Source organism: Palaemon carinicauda, chromosome 8, assembly GCF_036898095.1.
Source record: "Palaemon carinicauda isolate YSFRI2023 chromosome 8, ASM3689809v2, whole genome shotgun sequence".
In the NCBI taxonomy this organism is placed as follows: domain Eukaryota; kingdom Metazoa; phylum Arthropoda; class Malacostraca; order Decapoda; family Palaemonidae; genus Palaemon; species Palaemon carinicauda.
In genome coordinates, this window is record NC_090732.1 from 130,764,142 (window position 1) to 130,781,589 (window position 17,448).

General features: G+C 42.5%; 1 protein-coding gene across 1 annotated transcript in view; it reads left to right on the plus strand.

Annotated features, from left to right (window-relative positions):
* LOC137645934 (protein CutA homolog) overlaps positions 1-17,448 on the plus strand; it is a 59,452-nt gene that overhangs the window by 14,809 nt on the left and 27,195 nt on the right. Inside the window, exons 2-4 of the mRNA XM_068379000.1 lie at positions 10,575-10,634; positions 15,747-15,792; positions 16,177-16,269. Of these exons, the coding sequence (XP_068235101.1) occupies positions 10,575-10,634; positions 15,747-15,792; positions 16,177-16,269 (199 nt within the window). The remainder of the gene's footprint in view (positions 1-10,574; positions 10,635-15,746; positions 15,793-16,176; positions 16,270-17,448) is intronic.

Consider the following 17,448-nt stretch of genomic DNA (forward strand, 5'->3'; position numbering starts at 1 on the left):
ACAAACTCTGTTCAGCATGGAGACGGCAGACATGGTCAATCAAACAGTAAGACCACAGAGCTTCATGTGCATGCTGAACCCCTAGACTGCATGCTTCTAGATACCAGTATATCTGTCATCAAGGAAGTATCTAAGGATCATACAGGCAATGCCAGTTTAAGGTGCGGTGCTTCGTTCTTTCAACAGCACCCCTGGTTTTCACGAGTTTTTACCCTAGTGTCAACCTGGGCCTACAGGATATGCATCCATTTCCTAAGACACCTAGACGATTGGCTGATCCTAGCAGACTCTGTGTTCCTTTCTTCAACACCGAGACAAACTCCTCGATTTATTCTATGAGCTAAGGATTTAGGTAAATCTCGAGAAATAATCCCTGTTTCCTTATCGGAGACTGGTATTCCCAGGCATAATCATCGACATCATTCTGCAACAAGTTTTCCCTCAGACGATGGGATCCAGAGGTGGAAGAGGGTAGCAAGTCTTCCTTTAACGAAACATTTTTTATTAGTAATTAACCTTGAAACAATTGAAGTCGGTGTGAATCATAAGTTTGACACTTATTTTGATTCAAGAAGTACTTTAAAAGCCCTAAAAGGTTATATGCATAAGAACCAATTAGTACTACAAATTAAAGAACTCCTATTGCAAATTCTATTCATAAGGCATAAATATCAAAATATGCTGGATTCCTGCTCATGTTAAAGTTGTTGGTAACGAAAAAGCGGATGTTGTGGCTAAATCAGCAATAGATTTACCACAACATGATATAAAGCTACCCACTAAGGATTATATAACCATTATAAAGGATTTAATAGTAACTAAATGCCAAATGATGAACAGTAGAATAAAGAATCTGAAAATAATAAATTAAAACAAATAAAGTATGTTGTTCTCCATGAGAATCGCCAGAACAGAAAGATGAAAGGACTGAAGTAATTTTAGGAAGAGTGCATATTGGTCATACAAAATTGACCCATAAATTTTTAACATGCACACCTCATGAAGTAGTTCCCTGTTGCAGTGAGTGTGATGCAATTTTAACTACACTATACAGTATGACATTTTTCAATATTAAACTTACCCGATAATCATGTAGCTGTCAACTCCGTTGCCCGACAGAATTCTACGGAAGGGATACGCCAGCGATCGCTATACAAGAGGGGGGTGTACTCACAAGCGCCACCTGTGGCCAGGTACTGCAGTACTTCTTGTTGACACCACTTCAATTTTTCCTCTGTCGTGCTTCCGGCAAGACGTTCATGGATACGCTTATAATTTTGGAGTCTTGTTCACGGTTTTTGGTGAAGTATTGCTCTAAGATTTCAGCTTTCGCTATTCAGGAAGTTTTATTATTAGCTTAGCTAACTTTTGGAATTAATTTGATTAATTATGGTGACGAAGAGAGTATGAACTCTCTTTCACCTTTAAATGGCCGACCCTTCCCTTAGACGGAAGTGTTGGTGTCTAAGAGAGTATAGACTCTCTTTCTTAATTTTGCTTAACAAAAGTTATAGATTTATTTTATATCTCTCCGCCTTTTATAGGCCTTTTCGATTAACTTCCTTTTATTATAAACTTATTAAAATTAATTTTTATATTTGTTTATATTCGACCTTTCCTAATAGTAGGCGGTCTTTTCTTGGTACCGAAGTTAATTAACATTGAGCCCGTCATTTCGGTTTTACCTGTTAACATATTATGCTATTTTTATGTTTTTGAAAGAATTTCTTTGATAGTCTCGTACTGTTTTCAAAGTTGAACTAACGTTTTGTTTTGTCTCTGCAGTTGTTGACGTTCAGAACGTTCAACTTGCGCTCTATCGTTACGATAGAGAGAGAATTTTCACGGTGTCACGTTGCAGTAAGAGTAACCGTGTCTAGCGTTTTGTTCATTCTTTCTTAACTTAATGGTTTTAATTCTAATAAAGGAACTTTTCATTTTGGGAAATATTTTCCTTTAACAATAATATGTTTTAACGATATATATGATTGGGCTCTTCTCTCAGGTTCTAAGTCAAGAGAGAGAGAGAGAGAGAGAGAGATAGAGACGGAGGGAGAAAGAGGAGGATAAACGTTTCGTTCAAGCGAGTAACGTTGTTATCGTTTTTGCTCTTCTCCCTAGTCTCTTTAGGGGAAGAAGGTAAACGTTTCTAGAGTTTTTTCTTGTTCTCAAGCTTTTTGCGGTGAGAGATTTTAAACGTAGTTTATTTGATCTAGTGTTTAGTCTCTTTCCAGCCACTGAATTATTTATCTTTCATTAGATTTTTCTGTTACTTTGTAATTCTGTTTTCGCAATTACTAACTTTTGAGAAAGGATAGAATTGCGTGTTTCAGGTACAAACCACTTAAAGTTTCGAGTTCAGTGAAATAAGTGCAAACAGAAAATCAAAAGTGATAAGTGATTAGCGCAAAGTGTGTCAGTGTTGTGCGTGAGGGTACTTCTGTGCGTGCCAGTCGTCCTCCCAGTCCGGGACCTCTTGCAAGCTCCCAAGCCCAGGGGAGAAGCAATGTCGAAGGGCAAAAGGGTTCGGCAGGCCTTGATCGACGCACAGAAGTATCCTCGGTGGTTGCGGGCGTGTCTTACAGAGACCGTCACTCCCACCCGCAGACGATTGAGCCCTTATTTTGCTCGTCTGCAGAAGAAATTTCGGGGAGAAAACGCTGGTCTCAGGTCTCAAGACCTCTTAAACGTAAAGTCCAGACCTATGCCAGACGTACGAAGTTAGAGTTCAACAACCCGGATGCAGTCATTGGGTTAGCTCTGACTCTCCTCAGTCATCAGGTGACTGCACACCTCCTAAGAGAGGTAAGGCGATGCCTCAACAGACCTCATCTTCTATTAAGGCTTTGCCTCAACAGACCTTATCGTCTGTTGATCCCAAGACGACTTTGCTGCAGTCCATGCAGTCGCAGCTTGCGGTCTTAATGCGTGAGTTTCAGGCTGAGAAGGTTACACCTCCTCCTGCGAACGCTCCGCCTCTCCGCAGTCCAGTCTGCCAGGCGTACGAAGTTGAGGTTCCTCAGGCTACCTTACCGCGTTCTGAGTTGCCAGTTACCAGCGGTGTGCAGCAACCTCCGCCTCCTCCTGCGAGAGCTCCGCCTCCGCAGTCCAGTCTGCCAGGCGTACGAAGTTGAGGTTCCTCAGGCTACCTTACCGCGTTCTGAGTTGCCAGTTACCAGCGTTGTGCAGCAACCTTAACCTTCCTTAAGGCAACCTCAGCAATGGGAGCAGGAGTCTTATGCCTTACTTCCTCCGCTTCCGCTTGCGGTTCCACCAGCGAGGCAACAATCTCTTGAGGTACGACAACCTCTTCCATCAATGAGGCAGCCACCTCAGCACTCGCTGCAGCGACCTAAACCCTCCTCAAGGCAGAGTCTCAACTCCTTAGGCTAGCACCTCAGGAACCTCAACTCGCGAGACAAGAACTGCGTTCTGCGCAGCCGCTACCTCAACTCTCGCAGCTCACACCTCAGGAACCTTAACTCGTTCCTCAGGAACCTGCTACTGCGCATCCGCAACCCTTACAGCAAGCGCAACTCTTGAGGCAGCAACCTCATGCTATGAGTCAGCCACCTCAACGCATGCATCTGCCATTTTTTCCTCAACTTGAGCTTCTTCCCATTCAACTTGGGAATAACAAATGACAATAATAACACCTCATTACTTTCATAACTTGCATTTGTAATCATATACATGTATGCCTACACAAACATTATGATAATGGAGGTTATTTGTATTACTTATATAAAAATATATATGTATTCCTTGCAATATATTTTTAACAAATCGCAAAATATGGCAAAAATATCTTCTAAACAAATGAATCATGAGTTATGAATGTAAGGTAATATTATGTTGATATTAAACCCCATGCAAGCATGCATGAAGTAATGCAGTGTTGCCAACAGGGCGAGTTTCCCTTTCCTGAGGTGAAGTAGATTATAGTACATTTAGTGTAGCTTAATTCTACGATTATCATGCCGGCTATCAAATTCATCAACAAAACAGTCTAAATCAATTCCCTCGGCACGTGCACTTTCAATGGACGGTAATGCGATATTACTCACTCTAGCACTGGTCATGGAATTTCTGAGAAATGTTACACGCCATGCAACACGCTCTGCTTACCTTACAGCATGCTCTACATACAGCATGCTCTGCATACAGCATGCTCTGCATACAGCATGCTCTGCATACAACATGCTCTGCATACCTTACCGCATGCTTCTCAGTCACACATCTTTGGTTGTTGCCAACTCACTAGACTGTCAAGCAGTTTCATAACGTTGCCTTCTAGTCTGCTGCTTTTGCACCAGTGAAACCCTCACTGAGAGAACTTAGCTTTTCTCGGATATTGTCCCTGTAGATGAGAAAGTGCTTTTCTCCCTCCTTCTGATATTCCCTTGAGGACTCTGTCATTTGGAGAGGAGCCTTTAGCTGCGTAGCCTCCTATGGACTTTTATTTAAGCATAACATGCTCCCAGGGAAGGTAATGGTTCCACTTCAGTCGCTAACCCCGTCTGTTACCACACCTGCTCCCATAGACCTTGAGCTGTGTTGCAAGACATGCAGTCCAAGCTTAGTCCTTGTTAGAGGATTTTTTTTTTTTTTGTTTACGGAGTCAGTGTGTCACTGGGAAGACGTTCAACAACCAGCAGAAGTGACTTGTTGTGACGCAGTGCGGCAACCTCAGAAACCCGATAAGGAGTTGTCTGTACGACCCAGACAGTCTAGACAGCTTCGGGTTATCACTGTACTTCCTCGCTTCCCCATGGTTGACAGTTCACAGACTGTGCAGCAGTACCATGATCTTGTGTCCGGCTCCGTCAGACGACTGGCTTTTAAGAGCTCCCACAAGTCGTCGCTGTCTGGAGATTCTCAGATGGACTATGGATCTGACCAAGGAACTGGGCCTCCTGGTCAATTTTGAGGAGTCTCAGCTCGTCCCATCCCAGACCATTGTCTCCCTGAGTATGGATCTTCAGAGTCGAGCTTTTCGGGCTTTTCCGTCGGCCCCAAGGATCTTCCAAGCCCTAGAATGCATCCAGAGCATGCTGAGAAGGAACCGATGCTCAGTCAGGTAGTGGATGAGTCTAACAGGGACACTTTCATCGCTGGCCCTGTTCATCGTGTTAGGGAGACTCCACCTCCCCCCCTTCAGCATCATCTAGCTGCTCACTGGATAAAGGACATGACGCTAGAGACGGTCTCAGTTCCTGTTTCCGAAGAGAGGAGGTCTTCTCTCGCGTGGTGTAAGAACAGCTTTCTTCTCAAGGAAGTCTATCTTTGGCTGTTCAGAAACCCGACCGCCTTCTCCTCTCGGACGCATCAGACACGGGCTGGGGTGCGACTTTGGACGGACAGGAATGCTCGGGAACATGGAATCAGGAACAAAGGACACTTCACATCAATTGCAAGGAGTTGTTGGCGGTTCTTCTGGCCTTGATAAACTTCAAGTCCCTCCAGCTTAACAAAGTGGTGGAGGTGGACTCTGACAACACCACAGCCCTGGCTTACATCTTCAAGCAGGGAGGGACTCTTTCGTGAAGTTGTTCTAGATCGCAAGGGACCTCCTCATCTGGTCTAAAGATCGAAAGCTCACGCTGGTAACGAGGTTCATTCAGGGCGGTATGAATGTCATGGCAGATCACCTCAGCCGGAAGGGTCAGGTCATCCCCACAGAGTGGACCCTTCACAAGAATGTTTGCAGCAGACTTTGGGCCCTGTGGGGTCAGCCAACCATAGATCTGTTCGCTACCTCGATTACCTAGAGACTCCTGTTGTATTGTTCTCCGATTCCAGACCCAGCAGCAGTTCACGTGGATGCTTTTCTGCTGGATTGGTTCCATCTCGACCTGTATGCATTCCCGCCGTTCTAGATTGTCAACAGGGTACTTCAGAAGTTCTCCTCTCGCAAAGGGACACGGCTGACGTTGGTTGGCTCCGCTCTGGCCCGCGAGAGAATGGTTCTTAGAGGTACTGCAATGGCTGGTCGACATTCCCAGGACTCTTCCTCTAGGAGTGAACCTTCTACGTCTACCTCACGTAAAGAAGGTACACCCAAACCTCCACGCTCTTCGTCTGACTGCCTTCAGACTTTCGAAAGACTCTCAAGAGCTAGGGGCTTTTCGAAGGAGGCAGCCAGAGCGATTGCCAAAGCAAGGAGAACATCCACTCTCAGAATCTATCAGTCTCAAGGGGAAGTCTTCCGTAGCTGGTACAAGACCAATGCAGTTTCCTCAACCAGTACCACTGTAACCCAGATTGCTGACTTCCTGTTATATCTAAGGAAAGTAAGATCCCTTTCAGCTCCTACGATCAAGGGTTACAGAAGTATGTTGGCAGCGGTTTTTCCGCCACAGAGGCTTGGATCTTTCCACCAACAAAGATCTACAGGACCTCCCTAGGTCTTTTGAGACCTCAAAGGAACGTCGGTTGTCCACTCCAGGCTGGAATCTAGACGTGGTCCTAAGGTTCCTTATGTCATCAAGATTTGAACCTCTCCAATCAGCCTCTTTTTAGGACCTCACATTAAAAACTCTTTTCCTCGTGTGCTTGACAACAGCTAAAAGAGTAAGTGAGATCCACACCTTCAGCAGGATCATTGTTTTCACATCTGAAACGGCTACATGTTCCTTGCAGCTCGGTTTTTGCTAAACGAGCTTCCTTCACGTCCTTGGCCTAAGTCGTTCGAGATCCCAAGCCTGTCCAACTTGGTGGGGAATGAACTGGAGAGAGTACTTTGCCCAGTTAGAGCTCTTAGGTACTATCTAAAAAGGTCTTAACCTTTACGAGGACAATCAGAAGCCTTATGGTGTGCTATCAAGAAACCTTCTTTTCCAAGTTCTAAGAACTCAGTTTCTTACTATTCAGGCTTCTGATTAGAGAAGCACATTCTCATCTGAAGGAAGAAGACCTTGCTTTGCTGAAGGTAAGGACACATGAAGTGAGAGCTGTGGCTACTTCAGTGGCCTTCAAACAGAGCCATTCTCTGCAGAGTGTTATGGATGCAACCTATTGGAGAAGCAAGTCAGTGTTCGCATCATTCTATCTCAAAGATGTCCAGTCTCTTTACGAGTACTGCTACACCCTGGGACCATTCGTAGCAACGAATGCAGTAGTAGGCGAGGGCTCAGCCACTACATTCCCATAATCCCATAACCTTTTAACCTTTCTCTTGAATACTTTTTATGGGTTGTACGGTCGGCTAAGAAGCCTTCCACATCCTTGTTGATTTGGCGGGTGGTCAATTCTTTCTTGAGAAGCGCCGAGGTTAAAGGTTGTGATGAGGTCCTTTAGTATGGGTTGCAGCCCTTGATACTTCAGCACCTTAGAGTTGTTCAGCCTCCTAAGAGGAACGCTGCGCTCAGTAAGGAAGACGAACTTATTTAAGGCAGAGTAATGGCTCAAGTCGACTTCCTTACCAGGTACTTGTAATTTCATTGTTATTTTGAATAACTGATAATATGAAATACGGGATACTTAGCTTCTTGATATACATGTACACTGGTTTTCACCCACCTCCCTGGGTGTGAATCAGCTACATGATTATCGGGTAAGTTTAATATTGAAAAATGTTATTTTCATTAGTAAAATAAATTTTTGAATATACTTACCCGATAATCATGATTTAATTGACCCACCCTTCCTCCCCATAGAACCAGTGGACCGAGGAAAAATTGAAGTGGTGTCAACAAGAAGTACTGCAGTACCTGGCCACAGGTGGCGCTTGTGAGTACACCCCCCTCTTATATAGCGATCGCTGGCGTATCCCTTCCGTAGAATTCTGTCGGGCAACGGAGTTGACAGCTACATGATTATCGGGTAAGTATATTCAAAAATTTATTTTACTAATGAAAATAACATATTTTCTAGTGACTAAAGTTTTTAAAAGACAAAGATATTTATGTTTTGGTAAGAAATTTTTGTCAGAAATTTTACTGGATTCTGAGGGTTTCTCTGTTTTTAAGATTAACATTTTTTAAGAAGCATGGGTTTTATATACAGTATAAGATTTTTAAATTTCTATTTGCCAGAAATTTTCATCTTTTAATTTATTTTTTAACTTATATGAGATTTTTATCTTTTAATTTATTTTTTAACTTATATTTAAGAATAGAGCATGACTCTTTGGGCTGTTAAATCTCCTTTTGATGATGAAAATAACGGGGAGAAAAAACATTTGCTGTCCCATCCTGAAGCAACCCCTCCTGCGACATCTTTGATCCCAAAGCAATCCAGCCAGCTTCATCTCCCTATTGATAACTGTCTAGATTTATTTTGCATTCTGTCAATGAAAGCAAAGGGGCAGCAAAATTTAATTTTCTTTATGAATAAGGTTGTGAATAAACAAGATGTATTTCTGGGAGTTTTCTTTTTTCATTTCCCATACGTATTTCAATTGCGGTGTCAAATCCTTTTTGTTATAGTTTTAAAGAACTTGCAACAATTCTTCGATCATAACACTGGTGCAAAGGCTCTAACCTTTATGGCACACCAGTCAGCAAATAAGTGGGACAACTGGGTCCTGGAGAGGGGGTTACTGTTGTTTCCCAATTCTCCGGGGAATTTGAACAAGAGGCAACATCGACATTAAAGAACGCCCCAGTTCTGGAGGCCATGTTTCTCTTTCCTCATAGGGATGTAGAGGCGGCAGTGGAGAAATTGAGGTCCATGCCCTTTGAAGGCAGCCATATCCAGACCTTCGGTCTCTGCCATAGCTTCAGTATGTGCTTTGATGGAGCTCTGGCTGCCACCTAAATTGAAATAAGACCTCCAGCTACTTCTTCCTTGAAGAAATGTACGGACAGTGCTCGACCCTTTCGTGTCTAACCTGGCTGTAGAAGTATGAGGCGAGGAAGGGGAAGGTGAAGTCAGTAGTCCACTTCTCCAGCTAGCGTCAGTGGTGGATGCTTCTCATTCCAGTGTGCAACGTGGTAGTAACATGGAGCAGAGTAGTGGATTGTAGAAGCCCTCCAGGATGTATACCTTCTACCTTCGGAGTTTTCGTCCTTCTCTCATTTACACTCCAATGCCATTCTGGAGTTACCCCCGTGAAATTGCCAATGGCTCTGGTTTAGCGGCAAAGGTGAAAGTGATGGAGGAGAAGAATGTTCTCAAATTCGTTTGGGACGATTCGATTGGTTTCTACAATCGACTCCTAGTGGAGACGTCGACTGGAAACTGGAGATCAGTCATCGACCTCTCACAGCTCAACCAGTTTGTTTTTCAAATACCTTTTGTTATGGAGATGACAAGTACCATGGGATCTGCAATCGGAGAGGAAGTCTTTTTGCTTTAGGTGGACTTGAAGGATGCATTCAGTATTTTCAAATGCAAGTTCATCAGTCCTACAAATAGTACCCCTAGTACTTCATACTCGAGGGCGTAGTGTACAGTTCAAGGCTCTGTCCTTTGGGTTTTCCATTGCTCTCTGAGTGTTCAAGCGAGTGTTCACTCTGGTCTCAGCCATAGTCCTCTTGAACGGGGTATGTATATGGTAACATGTTTGTTTTAAGTTTCGAGGAAAGGTAAAATTCCTAGTTCTTCTTCTCTTTCTATCCTTCCACTCACTTGGGAATGAAGCATTTGCAGTGTTACATGCTGGATCTGACATTAATGCTGGTAAGCTACATTTGTGCACAATATTCTTATGAAACTGGATCTATAAGAAGTAGTTCTCACCCATCTTCCCTTTACAGTGGGTAGGATGGAATGAATATCAATTCATTAGCCATCTTGCACCATGTTTTTCCTTCCTGAGTCTCCCTTTTGGGGGAGAAAGATTTTTTTTATTGACAGAGTACCAGTTAAAGTTAAACTTTCCACCCTATGCCTCTCAATCCTGAGCTGAAAGTCAAAAGTAAAGTCTTTGCCCTCACTCACCACCTGTTGTTAACTACCGCATCAATGATATCATCGGCTGTTGCAGCTCTGCTGAAGACAATTCTATATATTAATTATTTTGAAAATTCATGCTTTTTTCATTGGTGTTTTATTCTTATTACTATACTGGGCAGTATCATGTAAGTACTACATCACTATACAGAACAGTACGGTATATAGCATTTATAAATTTTAAACTGAACAGTTTAGTAATGTACTTTAAAATGCTTATGCTGTATATACTGTATATTGTACTTACCCTGGAGAGGCCTTTTGAGGAAAAGAGAGAAATAGGAATATTAATATTTCCAGCATATAATTGTAGAATACTGTACTATTGTATTATGGTAAGATACTGTAAATTGCATTGCTATAGCATATTATAAATTTGAAGTAAAACTGCAGTGCCTAAATATTTATATAGAAATACTATGAACAAAAATAAAATTTAACACCATCTGCAGAATTCCTTATCTGCGGGAGGGGCGTGAACTCAGTACCCGCTGATAAGAATAGCTGACTGTCTTTAGTATCTATTTTTAAACTATACTTGTTCACTGTCTATTGCTAGCTGAATTATAGAAATACTCTCTTGTATTTCTTTTTCTTACAAAATATATATAAAATATAGTTTTTTATGGTAGTTTTATTGCAGTCAGGTAAATTTTTTTTTTTTTTTTCATTCACAGGGGCCTTGTAAAGAACAAGCTAGCAGCCTGTGTTAATATTATCCCAAATATTGTATCTGTGTAAGTAGATTATTTTTATTTATTTTGTTATTTATAGAACTGGTCTTGATACTGACAAGAATTCTAACTTAATGATAGAAACTCGTGTTTTGCTAAATTCCAGTAACCATACTGTATATACATTTTTTTTTCCTACATAAATACAAATCATTCCCTCGTTATAATGAGATATATGTTTGTTCCTTCATAGATATAAACTTGAGTTCTACGCTACTTAAAGTCTGGCCATACATTCACTTATTCAGACCTCTTTTTGAGGTGTGTCTGGTTTTACTGAGGACTGTTAAGATGTGGGCTTGTCCTGGCATCGAAGGTTGCTCTTGCGACAACTTTATGTCGGCACGGAAGACTGATCCTCTTTCCCTTTGCCCTGGGTCCAGACGACACTCATTCACTCGGACTTCTCCCTGCACAGAGTGCGGTACTTTAGGCAACGGATGAAATGTAAAAGGGATTCTTCTCCCCATGCTAACTGCTCGTTCGGTCGCATCCGGAGGACGAACGTGTAAAAGTGATGACCGTTTAACCCTCGGACAAAGCAAGGCCCTGTTGCTTACCATAGTGATGTGGCAGCGTCCACCGCCAAAGGGGAGTTAATCTTGTTTGACTCCAAGCGTCAACTTTGGCCTTCCTAGGGGATCTTGGGTTCCCCTTCTAAGGAACAGCTCTTAGTGGTGCTTAAGCTTGGGGCACAGAGGGAGTGCACATCTGCCTCCTCAGGGGTTGGGCATGGCCTTCCCTTGCAGAACCTCTGGACTGGAGTCCCTCTGGAGTGTCTCATGCCATCAGGCGAAGCATCCTCTGCAACTTCTCGTATACCTGAGGAGTTGTCGTCGGGGACTCCCTAGCCAGTGCGATCCCTCCGGGGTGAGCATGCCAACTGAGTTTGCTCAGTATGCTTGGCGCACTTGGCGACATGAGCTTGCTCATTGCGCTGAGTTCCCTCAACAGGAGAAACGCATTTGCATAGTTCCTTTGCCTTACGAAGAAGGTTTCCCTTCTTGGCAACACAAAAGGGCTTCCTCTCTTGAGTTGTCTTCCCTACCAATTCCTTGTAAGCAGGCACTAGACTCCTGTGCCTTGCTCCAGCTCTTCAGAGTTGACCTCTTTGGAGTATCCATATGGTGGTGTCTGTGGACTGCTTTTAGTTGCAACCCCTCGCCATCATGACAAAATGAGTCTAGCGAGACATAACCCTTCGGGGTTGTTGCCTCAGTCTTCTACTCCATACGGGAGGAGGTAGAGGTGGAGGAGTGGTCACTCCTGCTAGGAGGGTCATTCCTCTTGCCTGTCCACCAGTTGGAGGATGCCTAAAGCACAAGCGTTAGAGATGGGAGTTTCACGGGGCTGAACCTTGGACCATCTCTGTCCTCCACGTAGGGTACCACCCACCTGTGCATTCTCTCTCTTCCTCAGTTGACTCTTCATCCAGTGATGTCATGTTCCTTTACGAAGGGATCAGCTAAGAACCTCACCCTTCAGGTGTTAATCCAAACCATGTTGGAGAGGGACACCCTCCAAGAGGTCTTAGATGGATCCTCAAGTTTTTACAGTCTATTCTTTCTTTTAAAAAAGGGGTCTGGAGGCTGGTGACCAATCATTGACCTCTGTGCCTGGAACAGGTTTGTTCTACAAATCCCATTCAAAATGGAGACGACGGATACGGTACAGGCTGTTAGACCGAAAGACTTCATGATAACACAGGATCTCAAAGATGCATACTTCCAGATTCCAATCCATCCGTTGTCAAGCAAGTATCTAAGATTCATCCTGTACAAGAAAATATAGCAGTTCAAGGTTCTGTGCTTGGCCTGTCCACAGTAACTCAAGTGTTCATGAGTGTTCACTTTAGTTTCAACTTGGGCTCACTCCAACGGCTGAGTCTAGCAGACTTGGTAAAAACCCTTCTCCTATACAGAGACAGGCTTCTCGTGTTTTGTCATAGTGTGGGGATCGTGATAAGTCATGAAAAGTCCCCTCAACAGCTATCTCAAAACCTTGTACAGTTTATCTCGGGATGCAAATAAACACCCAATTAGGGAAGTTTTTTCCGTCTCAAGACCGAATAGAGAGACTAAAGGAGTGGCGAGTCCCTTCCTGAAGAGAGACATGCTACAAGCACACCTGTGGCTACGCTTGTTAAGGCACCTGACCTTCCTGGAACTTAGGGTCCCCAGTGAGCGTCTCTGCATTTGATCTCAACAGTGGCAACTGAAAACCTGTTGGTCTCAGCACAGGAATCCTCCGGACTTCCAAGTTCCAATAATATTAGAGCAAATGAGAGACCTGGGTTGGTGGGTAGATGATACCAATCTACGCCAGGTAGTAGATTTCTCTTCTCCCTGGATTTGATGCTCTTTACGGATGCATGAAAAGAAGGGTGTGGGGCTCACCTGTTACAACACACAAGCTGTGGACCTACTTTTTCACACCAGCTTTGCCATTTAGCTTTGGAAATACTAAGATGGATTGAAGGCAACTCAATTGCCCTCTCAGCCCGTTTCATTCCGGGCAAAAAAACATCTTTCCCAACAATCTGAACAGGAGGATATAGACAGTTGGTTCTGAGTGGTTTTTGCTTCCTGAGATAGCCAACAAAGCATTGATTTTGTGGGGTTCTCCGATGATAAAACTATATGCTATGTCCCTGAACCGGAAGCTTCCAGTGTACTGCTCGCCATTACTAGATCCCCAGGCAGTTCTGCAAGGTGCCTTTCAACATCTGTAGGACAACCTGGACGTCTACACATTCCCCTTCTGTCTGATGAGGACTTATCAACAAGGTGAGGGCATCGCAAGACCTGTTGATGACCCTAATAGCTCCGCTGTGGCAGCAAGCAGCATGGTACCCAGACCTTCTACTTCTGTGCACAGAGGTACCGAGAGAGCTTCCTCTCCTTCCCGGCCTCCTCAAACAACCTCACGCAGTCGCTTCCCTATGACCACACTTGGAGGTTATCCAACATCATCTCTTGCAGAGTACAACCCAGCCAACACTTAGCTCAAAAATAGGCACATGGAAGAGAAATCACCCGCTACATAAGATCATTACAGTAGTTTTGAAAAAGTAGACAAAATTTTGGAAATGGAAAATGGGAGGTAAAATACACCTATACTTATACAAAGAATCTTATGAAAAACTACTATATTCCTCCCTGTTAAACTTGTCTCACATTGTCATTCATCATTTCTGTCTGAAAATCATACCCACAACATTTATATAGCCTTATGCAACACCTATTCATGCTCTGGTATAGGACTTCTACTTCTAATTGAGGGTCTTGTATACACTCTTATCCTGCTAAAATCCTCTCTCTTAAAATATAGCTTTTCATTCTATTCCCTCTGATCCTCCATCCTAAGCTCAACTTGACATTAATCTGCCTTCTCACTTAAATCACATGTTCCAAATCCACTGAAGTTGCTTATTACCTCACTCAGATTATCTAACCTTTTCTCTATTTATTCAAACATTTCACTTGCCCTTCGTATACTCTTACTTGCATTTTGTTTCATGCTCTCAGGCAGTACCTCATCAGAAGAGTCATGTTCTCTAACTGGATACATACAAATTTTGTAATTCTGACTCTTTGGCTCAGTATTACTCATCTATTCTTCCACATTAATCATTTGTTCTCCAACATTTATACTCTTATTTTTCACATTCCTCTGCATTGATCTAAATTTCTTTTTCTTTCTCCTCTTAACTAAAACTAACTGTCTTTTTCCCCTTAAATTCACCACATCATCATCATCACATTCCTGTCTTGCATTCAATTTCCAATATTCATTCATTTTCAGACTAGAGGGCTCACCCGTTTGAATCCTCCTCATACACAGTTTTTCTGTCTATCATTTCTGCTTATTCTTGCCATTCCTTCTTTTTATCCAATTTTATTGCAAACACCTGCAACATGACCAACCTTTCCACTGTTAGTACATTCAGTCCTCCTGACCTTGCACTTCCTAGCAAAATGACCCTGCAAACCACAATTTCCACACTTCCTACTCTGAAATCTGCACTCTTGCTATATGACCTAGTCTATTACACTTGTAGCATTTAATCTGTCTAGCTTTTTTATATTCGTTAACACGATGCTCTTTCTCTCCACGACCCAAAGCAGGCATTTAGTGACCACTTGAAATCATTCTTCCTGTAACCCATTCTATTATATCTAAAACACCTTTTAGTCTGACAATAGTTGTTCTTTCTTGTATATGTCTTCCGACTTGCACTTCTGTCTCTTTCTTCTAGCATTCCTGGTATGTACTTTTCGCTTGTTTCGTTCTCTTACTATTTCATTCCCATAGAATTCATCCAGGAACATGGACATAATCACAGTGTTATACATCAATGCATCTCTATGTCTTATGCTGTGGGACACTTGTCTCTCCTACTTCCTTTCTAACATAAACCTTACCTTCATTCTTTATATCCACATTATTTACAAATTCAAATTCACGATAGGTTCTTCAACGACCGCCTGCACCATCATATTTCAGATAGTTAGGAGGTTGGCAGGAGTCATGGCTTTTTCTCCCATACAGGACCAAAGTACATGGACATTTTCGTGGGTCATTTAACCAGCCAGTTTAGTTCTTGGGGCTTCTACCTTCCTATGATGAGTCGCCTATTAAAGTTTGAAAGTTTGTATTTGTATTACATATAGGAATATAACAAATTTTTTAATAAATTTGTATTATTCCTAATTATACAGTATATACCTAGGACTTTTAATTTACATTGACTGCCTCAACCATCTTGCAAATCCTAAGTCAAAGATAAAAGTGGAGGTAGCTCAACTTATTGAGTGGGCACGGCCTACCTGCCACATGGCTGGCAACTATGTTAACCTTGTTGAAAAGCTTAACGTCCGTTTCCAGCTTTGCTGAAGTCATACTCCTACTAAAGGTCTCTGATTTTGACAGTTAGGAAAAATACCAAATTTTTTTTTAATCTTGTGATTATTTCTGTATACAATATTGAATATATAGTAATGTAGATGTGATAATACATTTGAAACACAAACAAGTTAGAATTTTTGCAGGATGAAAGGCCCTAAAAATTAATGTTCCTCATTATTATTGAATGCACTGATTTTTCTTTCACAGATATGAATGGAAAGAAGAAATCAATGAAGATCCTGAGGTTCTAATGGTGAGTTATATTTAAATGTGCATTCTTTAATGAAAATAGCTAAAAAATTTAGATTTTTTATATCAGAGTTTTGAAGTTAAAGTGCTGTGTGGTCTCCCAAGATTTTCCAGCTGTAGGTAGTAAGTTGGCCAGGGCACCAGCCACCTGTTGAGATACTACTGCTAAACAGTTATGGGGCTCTTTGACTGGCCAGACAGTACTACATTGGATCCCTAAATCTCAAAAAAAAAAAAAAACATTACAATATTCTCCATAGATGATCAAAGCTCAGGTTTTTTCAGATGTATTCCTTAGTACTGTACTCAATATTTTGTGATTGACCAGAAAATCTGTATAAAAGTCTGATGGATTTGAAGCTGTTCTAATTTTCCTTTTCTTTCACAGATGATTAAGACAAGGACATCTAGGTTAGAAGAACTGACAAAGTTTGTTAAGGATAATCATCCATATGATGTTTGTGAAGTTATATCCTCTCCTGTAAGTATATCACTTTATTAGTGCATGAGTTTTACAGTTAATCGTTCTCATTTGGAAAAATATATGTCGGTAACTTCTTTATTTGCACTAATAGGTTTAAGAACAAGATACAGATTTCTGTGAAATTAAATATTTTGTAGTTATAAAACAGATTTTTAGCGAAGCAAAAAATCTATATTTGGGTGAGATAGCCATGTCGTCCTGATGAAACATTCCTTTAAGTAGCTTCCTAGGGTATATTTGACTACAGTGATATTCCCAGAGAATTTAACTTAAGGTCTCCAGAATTCTAACTCTTGGCGCAAATATCCTTAAAGTTTCCTTTAAGGATATCGCATAATATCAGGGGACGTATTCTTGACATGCCACATAGCAATCTTCACCCCACGTAGCGATTACGCTTCGAGGGGGAAAAGTGGCAAAATAAAAGAGGAGCCGTTATTAAGGCTCTCTTCCTCAATTACTGTTTGAGTACCTAGATGGTGCCATCATCGCCGCCATCTTTATTCCTTGTAGTGTTGAGCAGGTGCTACAGATACAGTAGTTTTGGGAGGGATCCTGCCAAGGCCTTTTCTATAGAAAAGGAGGGCGGGTCCATCAGGACGACATGGTTATCTCACCCAAAAATAGATTTTTCGCTTTGCTCAAAATCTGTTTGTTCCAACACGGAGTACTTACCTCGAACTACTTTCTTAGGAGTATCTGGGAGACTCCTCCCAACCGACCAGAATATTGTGTAGTTTACCCTATTCCCGTTTTCTATGGGGGTCAACTTCAGGCGGAGTGATACGCGCCCTGAGGCGACCCGGGGTCGGAGAGCATGCTTGCTTAGGTCGTGCTCCTCAGTAAGTTTCTGGTCGCGACGTGATTACCATCTCGCCGCGCTCTCCTCACCCAGTGCGACCCTTGTGTCTACAGGTACCACGCGTTACCCACGTGTTCATTCCCTATCCTTTACTCCGTGTCCCTGTGTCTCTTGGTGTCCTAGTGTAGCGTAATGGAGCATCCTCGCCGTTGCCCTGGGCCTGTGGCTGGTAAATCTTGTGGTGCGTTTCTTTTCAAGCCCGAAGTCGATCCCCACTCCCTGTGTTCGTCGTGTAGGGGCAAGGTTTGTTCCCCTACGACCACGTGTCCGGAGTGCGAGACTTGGACCGAGATTCAGTGGGTCCTCTACGGCAC